Raw genomic sequence first — 14335 nt, 5'->3', positions numbered from 1 at the left:
CCCCTTCCCCCATGTATTCAGCCGAATACATCTCCCTGCACATAATATACTCGGCTCTAGCGCTGGCTCAGCAATCGCAGTGACCCCTGTGCCCATGTGTGGCATGCACTCCTATTGGTATCCGTGGGAGTGCTTTTCTGTCACTGATTGGCTGCTCAAAGTTTGAGAAATACAGCGCTTAAGGGAGGCTCGTATGGGACCCCCCCCCCAGCAGTCACCCCCTTTCTGTTCAGCATTTAGAACAGATTAAATCTATATTTTACACAGGGATGGTTGGTCTGGAAGTCTCAAAAATATCTATTTTGTTTTTTTTATTTTTATTTTTTTTTCATCTTTTCCAGAAAGCGTTTGCTAAGAAAACTGTGCCAGATGAGATCGACTAAACGCTGCCGTAAAATTTTTTTATCTTGCGTTTACCGCATTTGCTCGATTATAAGACGACCTGCCCAACATTTGAATATTAATTGAGTAATAAAAGAAAAGGCCTGAATATAAGACGACCCTATAAGAAAAAAGTTTTACCAGTAAATATTAATTCACATGTTAACTATTTTTTCATGTTTAATAAAAACTATGACTGAGAAAAATGCCTTTTTTATTTGCCCACAGTTATGCACATCTGTCCCCCAGACATGCCTTATACCCCTTATATGCCACCCTGCCTTCCTGATATGCCTTTTAACCCCCTACATGCCACTCTGCCTCCCTGATATTCCTTTTAACCCCCTATATGACACTCTTACCCTGCCCGACTTACCAGTGCTTCCCTAGACGTGTCCCCGTGCATCATGCCATGATTACCGACCTCTGGATAGCCCAGACTCGGGTATCTTAGATCGAAGCCACAAGGTTACGAATCATCTGGATACGCGTCGTCGTGCCAGCCTATTCCAATTATTTGATTATTAACGACCGATGCCGAATAATCATTTCATTCTATACAAAAATGTTGGGAAAGGTTCTACCTGGGGTTTTTTAACTTAATTTTAAACTTTTCTGTGAAGTTGTGGATATCAAATGATTCTTTCCTTGTAAAATTTATATATATATGTATATACACGGTGGATATAAAAAATCTACACACCCCTATTAAAATGCCAGGTTCTTCTGATGTTAAAGAATGAGACAAAGATAAATCACGTCAGAACTTTTTCCACCTTTAATGTGACCGATAACGTGAAAAATTAAATTGCAAAACAAACTGAAAACTAGACTTGGGCGCCGGCCAACTCTTCATCTTCATCTTCGTGGGGGGGAGGATTTTCATATTCCGCGAATCTTCGCCCGTTCCTGTGTTCAGTTCGGGCGAATATTCATGTACATTCTTCGTGTTCGTTTGTTTCTTCGTTTTTTGCCTTTTTTTTTTTTGTAGAAGGGGTTATTACAGGGTTAAGAATTAACCAATCACATTCAAACTCCTGTTAAATAGAAGTCATTACACACCTGCCATCGTTTAAAGTGACTCTGATTAATCGCAAATAAAGTTCAGCTGTTCAGAGCAAAAGCCATGGTCCGCAGAGAGCTTCCAAAGTATTATAATGCTTCAACAAAGTATTAGTTTCAGGGTCCGCACGCTTATGCAACCAGGTAGTGGCGTCACAACCCGGGTGACACCTTACAGGCATCACCATAGCGCGGCCGCGGAGGAGGCAGACCTGGCACCGGCAGATCATCACTGGGCGGCGGAGGAGGAATTACGGCACCGCGCACGTCGAGGGGGTGACACCATGTGTCATCGCACAGTGTGACAGCAACCCCAGTGACGCCGCTGCAACCAGGTTATTGTGAGTTGGTCTTTTTTTCCCCTCAAAGATTTCAGCTTTTTTTACAGTTGAATTATTCACGTTATCGGTCACATTAAAGGTGGGAAAAGTTCTGACGTGATTTATCTTTGTCTCATTCTTTAACATCACAAGAAGCGGGTATTTTAATAGGGGTGTGTAGACTTTTTATATCCACTGTAACCTCAACCCCACATCTGCATCTTTCCTGCAAAGTAAGCCTTAGATAGGCTTCTCCAAGCCAAAGGCGGCGTAGCGATAGAGAATCAGCCGTACTGAGCGTGTGCCAGTCAAAATGGCCGCCGATGATGAAACACATAAAGTCGAAAGGAGTCCTTGTTGAGTGACAGCGCTGGGGGCTATATTACTGTATACAGCGTTGGGGGCTATATTACTGTATACAGCGCTGGGGGGCTATATTACTGTATACAGCGCTGGGGGGTTATATTACTGTATACAGCGCTGGGGGGGTATATTACTGTATACTGTTCTGGGAGTTATATTACTGTATACAGTGCTGGGGGGGTTATTACTGTATACAGCGCTGGGGGGTTATATTACTGTATACAGGGCTGGGGGTTATATTACTGTATACAGTGTTGGGGTTATATTACTGTATACAGCGCTGGGGGTTATATTACTGTATACAGCGCTGGGGTTATATTACTGTATACAGCGCTGGGGGGCTATATTACTGTATACAGCGCTGGGGGGTTATATTACTGTATACAGCGCTGGGGGGGTATATTACTGTATACTGTTCTGGGAGTTATATTACTGTATACAGTGCTGGGGGGGTTATTACTGTATACAGCGCTGGGGGGTTATATTACTGTATACAGGGCTGGGGGTTATATTACTGTATACAGTGTTGGGGTTATATTACTGTATACAGCGCTGGGGGTTATATTACTGTATACAGCGCTGGGGTTATATTACTGTATACAGCGCTGGGGGGCTATATTACTGTATACAGCGCTGGGGGGTTATATTACTGTATACAGCGCTGGGGGTTATATTACTGTATACAGCGCTGGGGGGGTATATTACTGTATACTGTTCTGGGAGTTATATTACTGTATACAGTGCTGGGGGGGTTATTACTGTATACAGCGCTGGGGGGTTATATTACTGTATACAGGGCTGGGGGTTATATTACTGTATACAGCGCTGGGGGGGTTATATTACTGTATACAGCACTGGGGGTTATATTACTGTATACAGCGCTGGGGGGGTTATATTACTGTATACTGTTCTGGGAGTTATATTACTGTATACAGTGCTGGGGGGGTTATTACTGTATACAGTGCTGGGGGTTATATTACTGTATACAGCGCTGGGGGTTATATTACTATATGGAGCGCTGGGGGTTATATTACTGTATACAGTGCTGGGGGGTTATATTACTGTATGCAGCGCTGGGGGGTATATTACTGTATACAGCACTGGGGGTTATATTACTGTATACAGCGCTGGGGTTATATTACTGTATACAGTGCTGGGGGTTATATTACTGTATACAGCGCTGGGGGTTATATTACTGTATACAGCGCTGGGGGTTATATTACTGTATACAGTGCTGGGGGGGTTATTACTGTATACAGCGCTGGGGGGTATATTACCGTTTACAGCTTTGGGGGTTATATTACTGTATACAGCACTGGGGGTTATATTACTGTATGCAGCGCTGGGGGGTTATATTACTGTATACAGTGCTGGGGGGTATATTACTGTATGCAGCGCTGGGGGTATATTACTGTATGCAGCGCTGGGGGTATATTACTGTATACAGCGCTGGGGGTTATATTACTGTATACAGTGCTGGGGGTTATATTACTGTATACAGCGCTGGGGGGTTATATTACTGTATACAGTGCTGGGGGGGTTATATTACTGTATACAGCGCTGGGGGGTATATTACCATTTACAGCTTTGGGGGTTATATTACTGTATACAGCGCTGGGGGTTATATTACTGTATACAGCGCTGGGGGGGTATATTACTGTATGCAGCGCTGGGGGTATATTACTGTATACAACGCTGGGGGTTATATTACTGTATACAGCGCTGGGGGTTATATTACTGTATACAGTGCTGGGGGGTTATATTACTGTATACAGCGCTGGGGGGTTATATTACTGTATACAGCACTGGGGGGTTATTACTGTATACAGTGCTGGGGGTTATATTACTGTATACAGCGCTGGGGGTTATATTACTGTATACAGCGCTGGGGGGTATATTACTTTATACAGCGCTGGGGGTTATATTACTGTATACAGCGCTGGGGGGTATATTACTGTATACAGCGCTGGGGTTATATTATTGTATACAGCGCTGGGGGTTATATTACTGTATACAGCGCTGGGGGGTATATTACTGTTTACAGCTTTGGGGGCAATGCTCGGTGAGAAAAATATTTTTGTTCTAGGTAATTTCCCCTTTAATAGGTGATGCTGTGGTCAGGAAACCTGCCGTATGTAACGCCCGCGTGTAACGCCTACATGGTAATCGATTCCAAGAGTTCATTTTTTTACTCGGACAATCCAACGCAGAGTGTTAGCCCCGCCCACTTTTGCTTATGCATTATACACCCCGGCTTTTCTCCTCCCATGTGAAAGCATGTTATTGCCAGGGGCCAGGGTTGGACTGGCCATTGGTCAAATGCCAAGTGGGCCATGGGTCAATAACCTACCTGGGATCTCTCCAGGTTTGGCCCGTAGACTCCAGGAGAAGCCCCACCTGCTCAGAGTCAACACCCGAATCCTCCAGGTCACAGGAGCGGGGTTCTGACACGCCCCACTCCCCACCTATTTCCCCCTTAAATGGGGGTGTTTCCCTGCAAGGGAGGCGCTCTGGGTTACTGAAGCCTAAAAGTTCCCAGTTGTGCAAACCTCAGGCTGCTCTGACCCCACTCTTCCAGGACGCGGCCAGGACCGCCCACTGACATCACAGGAAACACCCCCATTTAAAGGGGAGTGGGGCGTGTCAAGACCCAGCGACCCGGAGGTTTCAGGTGTTCTCCCGGAGTGCTCCCAGGTATGAGCATATGACATAACATAACCCTGTGCTGGAATAAATGGAACAAATACACATTTGTATTCAGGAATATTCAGTGTATTTATAGAAACGTAGAATCTGCTGGCAGGACAGACCCATTCGCTCCCATCTAGTCTGCCCGTTTCTCCTGCTGTTTCAATTCCCTCACTGTATTAGCGTCTACCACTTCTGCTGGGAAGCTGTTCCACTTATCTACTACTCTCTCAGAAATGTGTATAAATCTTCTTAACACTAATTTCATATTTTTGTGTCCGGTCCAGTTTCAGAGACCCCCGATGGCCACAAAAGGAGAGAGAATCACATCGGCCGCCTTAACAAGAGCTGACGATCCGTTACCTTGTGTTTATTCTCACCGCTCCCTGACGGACAGCAGGTTCCGGCACCTCCAGGGCCGCGCAGGCTCGTTACAGAGTGCTTTGGGCCAACAGAGAGACTCCAGACTCTCGATGCAGCCCCGGAGAGAAGGTGCAAGGTTTCACTCTTCACTCTTTTTTTTTTAGGACGTTGTCATGTGACGTGAGGCCGGAAACGCGATATATTTATCACTCACGTTATCACGCTACGGCTCTGTACATGAATTACTTCCCTCCCCCATCCGGCTGAGGATGGTGAGAGTTGTAGTTACGGAAGAAAGCACTGCAGGCCCCCAAATGCTCGGCTTTCCGATCCATCTAGTGTGAAAAGCGAAGCGAAAAAGGGAAGAAGGTCAACGAGGTTTTGGGGGGTTTATTTACGAAATGGAGAGTTTGCAGGGGCGTTGTGATTTTTAACTATTTAAATTCTCTGTTTATTATGAAAGGGCCCCGTGTAATGTATAATTTAATGTGTAAGAGATTAAAGATGTGTTAAATCTTCAAGAATTGCGGCCCCCCCGGAGTTCAGTGATATACTCATACCTGCCAACTCTCTGAGGTTTGCCCGGAGGCTCCAGGTGAAGCTCCTCTTCTCCAGGTCTCCGGGTCATCACCGAGAAACTCTGTGTCGCGGTGCGCAGCAATGAGACACACCCCAATCCCCGCCCACTTCCCCTCGGACCGCCTCCAGTTTTCCTGTAGCGTGTGGGACCACCTACTGACATCAGCGGACCGCCCACTGACATCAGCGGGACCCCCTTACCCAAATCCCATAAAGAGGGGGCTCGGGGTACGGAAATACCGGTAGTGCCGAGAGATTTATTACCGGTGCCCCCGAGGAGAAGTCCAGCACGGATCTTTGAGGAGATTTTCTTATGATTTACATAAATTCCACGTTCTAACCAATAGCTGACAAGATGACAAAAACGATAGGAAACACCCGTTTTCTGGTGAAAAAGAGTTTATTCGGAATTTATTGCAATAGCGGAAAGTTAGCAGAAGGTAACGGACAAGATGGAGTCTCTCAAACAACATGGCCTTTTAACCCAGCCTTTCCCAGAGGCCTCTGCAGTCTCTCACTGGGTGTGACAGGAATGAGGGCTGATGGGGGAAGCAGGTGAGTCAGGGCTGGGAAGTCAGTTCTCCTCCTGAGGACTGTAGATGGTGGAGTGGGTCTTGAGGATCACTAAGAGAAGGGGGAGGAGAGGAAGTGGTCAGGGAGCCCCCCTCCTGGTTGCCGTAGCCCATAGGCAGCCTGTTACACACCTATGCTGGCAGCCTATGGGTTACGGCAGTCTATTGCCCTCCTATACTGGGGAGTGGCACTGGGTTACTGTGTAACTGGGAAGCAGGAACTGGGTATAAAACACTCAGCCTGCACTCACGGTGCGAGAGACACTCGAGAGGCTGCCTCGTCTCCGGACGTCTCATTCATCCAGGGGCCGAGGTTCGTGGCTTTTTGGACAAAAAACTCTGGTGACTTTCGGTATTTCGTTTTTCCTCCTCGAAACTGGTTTATTGAAGTCTTCGATCCCTATCAGGAACTCACGCAGGTAATGACTCGGGACAATATACTTATTATATATTGTTTTATATAGCGCCATCATATTCCGTAGCGCGGTACAATGGGCAGACATAACAAGTATTATATAACAAGATGTCGTACAGAAACAACAGGTGAGGAGGGTTCTGCTCAAAAGAGCTTACAATCTAGCGTGGACACAGCTGTGTGATGAGCCAATGCTGGATCTCTAGGCAATGTCTGTATTAACCCCTTAAAATCTGGTTGGCAATAACATACGCCGGGAGTCCGTACAGGGCGTTGTTTCCGGGAGAGGTAGGTGGGTAGGTTCTTTTTTATTATTATAAAGAAGTGATGTCATGGAGTAATATTAATACATTATTCTCAGGGTTTTCTTAATAGATGAGGCCCCTGCTTGAATGAAGGTGTTCTTGAAGGTTTTAAAACCGTAAGGACGGTTATTTGGTTGCCACCATTGGCAAGTCGCTTCAATGGATGGGCAACTAAAGGGTTAACGTTTGAAAATTCTCAATGGCAGCTCGTTGATAGGGAATTTTAAGTAGGGCCATAGGCCTGGGGATTTGGCAAACAGGAGAAATGCCCGGTGGGCCGGTGCCAGATGGTGTCAGTCGCTTACTAGCGGCCCCATGCTGTGGAGGGTAAGGGCCAGGGCCGGACTGGCGTTGTTAAGGTGCCCTGGCACTTTAAGTCCACCGGCCGATGAGGTGATTGTGTGGCCATAAGGTGATTGTGTGGCCGTAGGGCGTTTCCCAGAGCGGGCTGTGTGACCATTTTTCATCCGCTGTCCTTAAAGTGCCGGGGTACTGGTTTTTAACCCTTAATATCCACTTTATAAATTGTCATTGGAAAGCTGGATATGCCTGCTGGGAGTCCTGCCGATCGGGTTTGGGGGGGGGGATGCTTCTGTTGGGGGCAGCTGCGACTTTCACAAAAAGTAACAAAAAGAGTCAAAATGCCGGAACGGTCCATTGGTAGCAGCGGGCTGGCTGTTTGGGGGGCACTGACAAGCTGTTTGGTGGCAAAGGTGGCACCGACAATGTGTTTGGGGCACTGCCCAGTTTTTTGGGACAAACATGGCTTAGGCAAGCTGTTTGCCACTGCCATAGGGCTCCCTGACTTCACCAAGCAACATGTACCACAGTGCCAGCTTTGCCCCCAAACAGCTTGTGAGTGCCATTTTCGCCCCCAAACAGTCTGCATGTGCCATCTTGGTCCCACAAATAAACGATAATGATACTAAAAAGTTGCGGGCTCACTTATCTTTGTGCAGAAAATGTAATTTCTTTTTATTTAGTTCCTTCCCGTAAATGAAGTTTCACTACCTGTAAATCACGTGACAAACCGAGTCACTGTTGGAAAGCCTTACCAGTGACGCTGTTTTAGCCTTTGCTTTGTTTCTTTATCCAGTAAGAGTTTCCGCGAAGGAGATGCCTTTACTGGGGAGGAAAAATAAAAAAAAAATATGGTGTTAACATATAATGCCCAGGGAGGCAAACAGGTTTGGGTTAGAAAGGGTTAAAACAAAATGAAGTGTGAGGGGGTGCCTGAGGTCAGCTGGGGGCAATACTTTTTATATGAATAGCTGCTTTTTGTTTACTTTCTATTAAGCAGATTAGTAAATCCCAAAGAGGAGGGGGATTAGTAATTCACCCCAAAGTATCAAACCAGAACTAACGATACGCGTTCCCAGGACTGACCGCACGTGCTGGATGAGATTGGCAGGAGTTGTAGTCCACGGCGTTTGTGGCATTAAGCAGCGGTCACATCAGAAAACCTGTTTGTCGGGTTCCCAAACCTTTTAGTGATAAGATGTCAGAAGGAAAGCGTGGGGGGGGGGGGTCGTCAAATCATTATATGAAAAATTAAATTACATTAAAAAAAATAATATAATATATAAACATAATTTATTATTATTATAGATTATATATTTTTTTATAATTTTTTTTATATATTATAAATAAATAATAATTTCATATATATATATATATATATATATTTATTTATTTTTTTGTGTGTTCAGGCCCCCGTAGACGGTATAAATATGGCTGTGATAAGTGACGGCGCTTTGGACGAGATACCTCTTCAGGGTGAAGACAGTCCCGAGTTCAGGATCCTCATGGCTTACGCCAGCCGTTCCCTGCCCGCCAGCAAATTACGGCGTCTGCAGGGCCTGGCGGACGGGTCAGAGGAAGATTCGGACGCCAAACGGATCCCAGGTACCGAGGATCTGGTGGCCAGAAACGAGGAGGACCGCAAGGGCCACGAAACCTCAAAGGTCTCAAAGAAGAAAAAAAAGAAAAAGTGGCTACGACGAATGACCCCAAAGTGTCTGAAGGCGGCAGAAATGAGGGCACAAGGAGGTGAGCGGTGGCATAAAATGTGACGGTCCTGCCCAAGTCATTATCAATCCCCACCTTACAGACTCCCCAAAAATGATGTTTTTCTTAATTATAAAATTATAATTTCCTCTAATTGTCATCAACCATTCCAAATGGGGAGAGGGCAGAGTGACCCCAAATCTGTACTTGTATAATATGTATACCTCCTATCTATCTATATATCTCACGGCCTTACATAGACACTAAAACTAGGGGGTCGGAGGCGTAGATGTAACATAAGGAAGTTTTAGTTTACTGAGAGGTTGGTAGGTAAGTGGAACAGCCTCCCAGCAGAAGTGGTAGAGGGTAATACAGTGAGGGTATTAAACATGCATGGGATAGACATACGGCTCCTGAATCTAAGACGAGACCAACGACAGATTAAGGTTTGAGTCTTTACAGCAGGAGAAACGGCCGACCAGACGGGGGCCGAATGGGGGCCGATCTGCCGGCTGATTCTATGTTTTTATGTCGGTTACCACTAGGTGGCCTTGTTGCTGCACAACCGAAAATCATCAATTTTAAACAGGTCTCCGAAAAATTTTGTAATACTTTGGAATATTTTGTCACATAGGTAAAAATTCAGAATAAATTATGCCGATTTAAGGTACTTATTACTATATTTATCTTTTATATTATGGCAAATCATTTAAAAAAAATAGTTATTTTGTTTAATTAAAATTGTTTAAATTCTTAATTTATTATAATTTATAATTAATAAAAATATATATAATCATGTATTTAATTTTTTTTTTTTTATTATAATTTTTTTTTTTTTTTTTAGTGCATTGTGGAATTTTCAGCTTATTTGGTTGTGGAGATCATGTGACCTTTTACCGTTCTCTTCCTTTTCGGTTACAGGAGAGGGGGATACAAACTTTGAGAACGTCGTCGCCGGAAAACTGCGGAGGATCGTGACGTCACAGCTGCGGAAGACGAAGAGCGAGAAGGTCGTCTTCAGGACTTTGAGTGTGGAGGAAGATGGCGATGGTAAGGAGACCCCCGCGCGCTATTACAAGATGCTTTCGGAATATATGGGGCTATAAATATTAATAATAATAATAATAATCATTATGTAGTTACTAAATTTAACTAAACAATTATATATTAGAATTGTTTATTATAAGGAGTAGTAATATTTATTTAAAGTAAGATGTATTTATTAATATTATATTATAAGCAGTAATATTATTTACAATGTATTTATTAATATTATATATTTGTTATAAGCAGTAATATTATTATTTACAATGTATTTATTAATATATAGTTGTTATATAATTGTTTGTTATAAGAAGTATATTATTAAATTGTATTTGTTAATATTATATAGTTGTTGTTGTTATAGAATCATTTGTCCCGTATAATACCAGACGAGGTGAAATAAATCTTCATAATCAGTGTTATTATGAAGGTGTTAAAAAGATGTTATAGCAATCAGTAAAAAGTTCTTTCTTATAAGTTCCCTCTAGATTGTAAGCTTGCGAGCCGAGTCTCTCCACCTAATGTATCGGTTTGTCTGTCTGTCAATTCTCATCGTCAGACCCCTTAAATATATGTATATTGTATTAAGCGCTGCGTAAACTGTCGGCGCTATATAAATAAATGATGATAATAATAATAATAATGGTCATGCTGCGGGTTGCTATGGCGATAAGATTAAAATCTTTTTTTTTTTTTTTTTTGTGGGGGTACACAGTAAGGAAGCTGTTAAATCACGCGCCGTCTCACTGTTTTCTCTTTCAGATGACGATGCGTTAATTAAACAACTTGTGACGCTTCTGAGAGACGAGGGGGACAAACTGGATGAGAAGGTCTAGTCTGCTTTAACCTTAATCAGTCGTCGGTCTCGTCTTAGATTCAGGAGCCGTATGTCTATCCCATGCATGTTTAATACCCTCTACCACCTCTGCTGGGAGGCTGTTCCAGTTATCTACCACCCTCTTTGCAGAACTATGTGCAATATAGTCTGTTTTTTTGTGCCGAGACATGCTATATATTGTTTGTTTGTTTATTTACTTGTATACTTTTTCCAGATACGAGAAAACAAAACCCTCCTCCAGCAATTCCGCCAGGCGTTCTCGTACGTGTTCCTAGAAGGGCTGGCGAACGTCTACGTTACAGAAACCGTCCCGGATTCCGAGCCGGAGCCGCAGGTGAAGAAAGTGGCCATGTGCTGTGACCTCGTCGCCAAACTGACGGCTTTGGAGGTGCAGCCGATGAACAGAGTGCTCGGATTCGGAGCGCGGTACATGCAGAGCCATTACGCCACGTTTATCCAGAGCCAAGGAGGATGGGTAAGGTTCTAAAATCCACGTAATGAGAAATACGGCACTTAAGGGGGGGCTTGGATGGGACCTCCCCCCAGCTGTCACCCCCTTTCTGTTCATCAATTAGAATAGATTAACTCTATTTTACATCGGGATCATTGGTATGGAAGCCATTAAAGTATCCGAGAGTATAACAGAGTTACGGCATCCATTGTTGTAAATTGCAAGCTCTTTAACCAAGTCATGCTTGGCGCTCTTGCAGAAGAGATTGTGCCATAAAGTGTTTTTTTTTTTTTGTTGTTTCTCTTTTCCAGGAAGAGTTTGCTAAGGAAATTCATCCCGATGAGGAGGTCGAGTAAACGCTGCTGCAGAACTCCGGATTTTTATCGAGTGAAGCCCCTCTCGATGGCCCATGATCACCGACCTCTGGATAGCTCAGACTCGGGCATCTTGGATCGAAGCCGCAGGGTTCCGAATCATCCGGAGACGCGTCGTCGTGCCAGCCTATTCCGATAATTTTGATTATTAACGACCGATGCAGAATAATCATTTCATTGCATTTTATACAAAAATGTTTGGGAAGGTTCTCCCCGGGTTACTCCGAGGTCAGTGAAACCCGGCAGGTACCGGACTAAAGCTAGAGATTCTAGAACCCCCCCTCTTAGATAAGGGGGGGGGGTCACCCGTCCCAAGTGTTACAATAAGACGGCCCAGAGGTTTTAAATAGCAGAGCGGCGATTGAGCCGGCCGGCTGTGTTTGGGTCTAGGGCCCCCCGAGCTAACCGCGCGTCACTGCCAAGGTTCATCTTGATACAGGAAAGGTGATTAATATAACTTTCAAATTTAATAAAAAGTGAGAAAAATGCATTTTTCCCTTTATTTCACAGTGGAGGCACCTGTTATGTCTGCGCAACCTCTGCTGCTGCCCGGCGCTTCTGAGATGGAGCACTAGAAGATCAAGTCCCACCGGCGTTCCATCATAGAAGCCCCGGCAGCAGAGAAGGTTGTCAGTCCACCGGCTGCCAAAGAGGAGGATCCGGGTCCCCTGCAGCGCTGCGGAGTGCCAAAGATCTCTCCTCCCAACCCATTCAGCAGCGCGATGCTTGCGGGGCCGATCACCCATAAGAGCATCGCGGGAGGAAAGAGGAGGACAGGGATTTGGTGCCCAAAGGGACTGGGTTAACTAAGCAGGGACACTTGGGAGTTATGTATGTGCATTTGATTCGACACACACACACACACACTAAATAGCGTGGAAGGCTTGAATATAAGTTAAGGTTCCGATTTCCCATCTGAAAAGAAAGCAAAATATTTATGTAAATAAATAAAAAAAAAAAAACAATTTGCAACAGTGATAGTTTTGCTGTTTTGTTTTATTATAAAAATCAATTTTCTTTGTTACAACTCAGCTTATGGTAATAATGAAACTTTTTATACAAGGTCATTGGATTTTTTTTTATTGTACACAGCTTACAAAGCAAAATGACTTATATTACAAAAAAAAAAAGGAAAAACCGTAACGAGTGGCTCCGAGCTGACCAAATGTTGGCCGTTACCATTTAATATACATCCTTGTGCAGATCTGTCGTACCAGCGGCAGGCGGGTGGAAAACAAAGGGTTAAAAGCAATGCAAGCGGCCTAGTATTCTACCCATTAAAGGAAACCCTCGGGAAAAACGAGCCGGGTACCTGGAGGAGCGGGAAGCGCGGCACAGAAGGGCAAAAGTAACAAAAAATAAAAAAAAATAAAAACGGAATGTTCCTTCTGACCGCTTCACCATTTAAGACAGAATTCACCGTTTGGTCAACTTTCCAACAGGTACCGGGTTCAGCGCGCGGGGGGGGGGGGATGGGACACCTGACCCTTGCGGGCCATGCTCTTTTACATGAGCGCTCACATAAGACTAATAATGTTCAGGACCCCGGTCAATGGGGAACACTTTACTCGCTCATTTACAGGGCACCCCTATACTACCGGACCGAATCCCGGGTCTGCGACGCGGCAAACCAACCCAAAAATTCAATTAATCCAGTGCTGCCCCCCCCCAAGACCAGACTATTCCAGAACTGAAGTATACTGTAAGTCGTACAGCACCTTGTACAGGGAAAGTGGCGTTTTTAGGGCTCATACGGGTAGAATTACGGGCAGCTAAACAGTTAAATCTCAAAAAGCAGCCTATTCGGTCCAACGGTCTGAAAAAGGGGGCACTTCAGCATCTAGTTATGAGCTTTTCCTTTAACCCCTTAAGGACAATAGGGGTTTTTACTCGTAGTATATTGTGGGACAATGGCTCTTTTAACGTTTTTCAGTGTTACTGTTTAGCTGTGATTTTCTTCTCTCTCATTTCATGCTCCCACACATATTATATATTGTTTTTTTCAGGACAAACAGGGCTTTCTTTAGATACCATTAATTTTATCATATCATCTAATTTACTATAAAAAAAATGATAAAATATGGGGATTTTTTGTTAAAAAATTACTTTTTCTCACTTTTTAAACAGAAAACTTTTACTCATCTGCAAAAACGAATGAAAAAACCTGCTAAATAGATTCTACTATTTGTCCTGAGTTTAGAAATACCCAATGTTTTTATGTTTTTTTGCTTTTTTCTGCACGTTATGGGGCAATAAGTACAGGTAGCGTTTTGCCATTTCAAAACCTTTTTTTCCAAATCTGGTAATTCTTGCCCCCATTTGCCATTTCAGGTATCTTTGAAGCCGGCCAATGAAATTTACCCCATCAAATCATATATTTTTAAAAACTAGACACCCCAAGGTATTTGAAATGCTGGTATTTTAACCCTTTCAATGCACTAATTTTACCACTACCCTTTGTGAAACTTTATGGTAGTAATTCTTTTTGTATTTTTTTCACACATGTTGTATAAATTTATCGCTCCTGGTGTATGTCCGTGTCACACAACACCCCAATATGTGTTCAGTAACAT

The 14335-nt window shown here is 43.9% G+C and overlaps 1 protein-coding gene across 1 annotated transcript; it reads left to right on the top strand.

Moving 5' to 3' along the window:
- Positions 1-6571: 6571 nt before the first annotated feature.
- BCL2L14 (BCL2 like 14) lies at positions 6572-12250 on the top strand. The gene is made up of 6 exons (XM_053462478.1): positions 6572-6747; positions 8758-9097; positions 9977-10105; positions 10862-10929; positions 11152-11412; positions 11700-12250. The coding sequence occupies exons 2-6, from the start codon at positions 8779-8781 to the stop codon at positions 11742-11744; spliced, it is 822 nt and encodes a 273-aa protein (XP_053318453.1). The 5' UTR covers positions 6572-6747; positions 8758-8778; the 3' UTR covers positions 11745-12250.
- The last annotated feature ends 2085 nt before the right edge of the window (positions 12251-14335 follow it).

Source organism: Spea bombifrons, chromosome 4, assembly GCF_027358695.1.
Source record: "Spea bombifrons isolate aSpeBom1 chromosome 4, aSpeBom1.2.pri, whole genome shotgun sequence".
Classification (NCBI taxonomy): domain Eukaryota; kingdom Metazoa; phylum Chordata; class Amphibia; order Anura; family Pelobatidae; genus Spea; species Spea bombifrons.
The sequence above is the reverse complement of the archived record's forward strand: the minus strand, read 5'-3'. Positions and strand labels throughout refer to the sequence as shown.

Coding starts and splice junctions, on each gene's coding strand:
- BCL2L14 (XM_053462478.1), top strand. CDS start 8,779: ATGGCTGTGATAAGTGACGGCGCTTTGGACGAGATACCTCTTCAGGGT. Junction 9,098..9,976: donor AGAAATGAGGGCACAAGGAG/GTGAGCGGTGGC, acceptor TTTCGGTTACAG/GAGAGGGGGATACAAACTTT. Junction 10,106..10,861: donor TGTGGAGGAAGATGGCGATG/GTAAGGAGACCC, acceptor TTTCTCTTTCAG/ATGACGATGCGTTAATTAAA.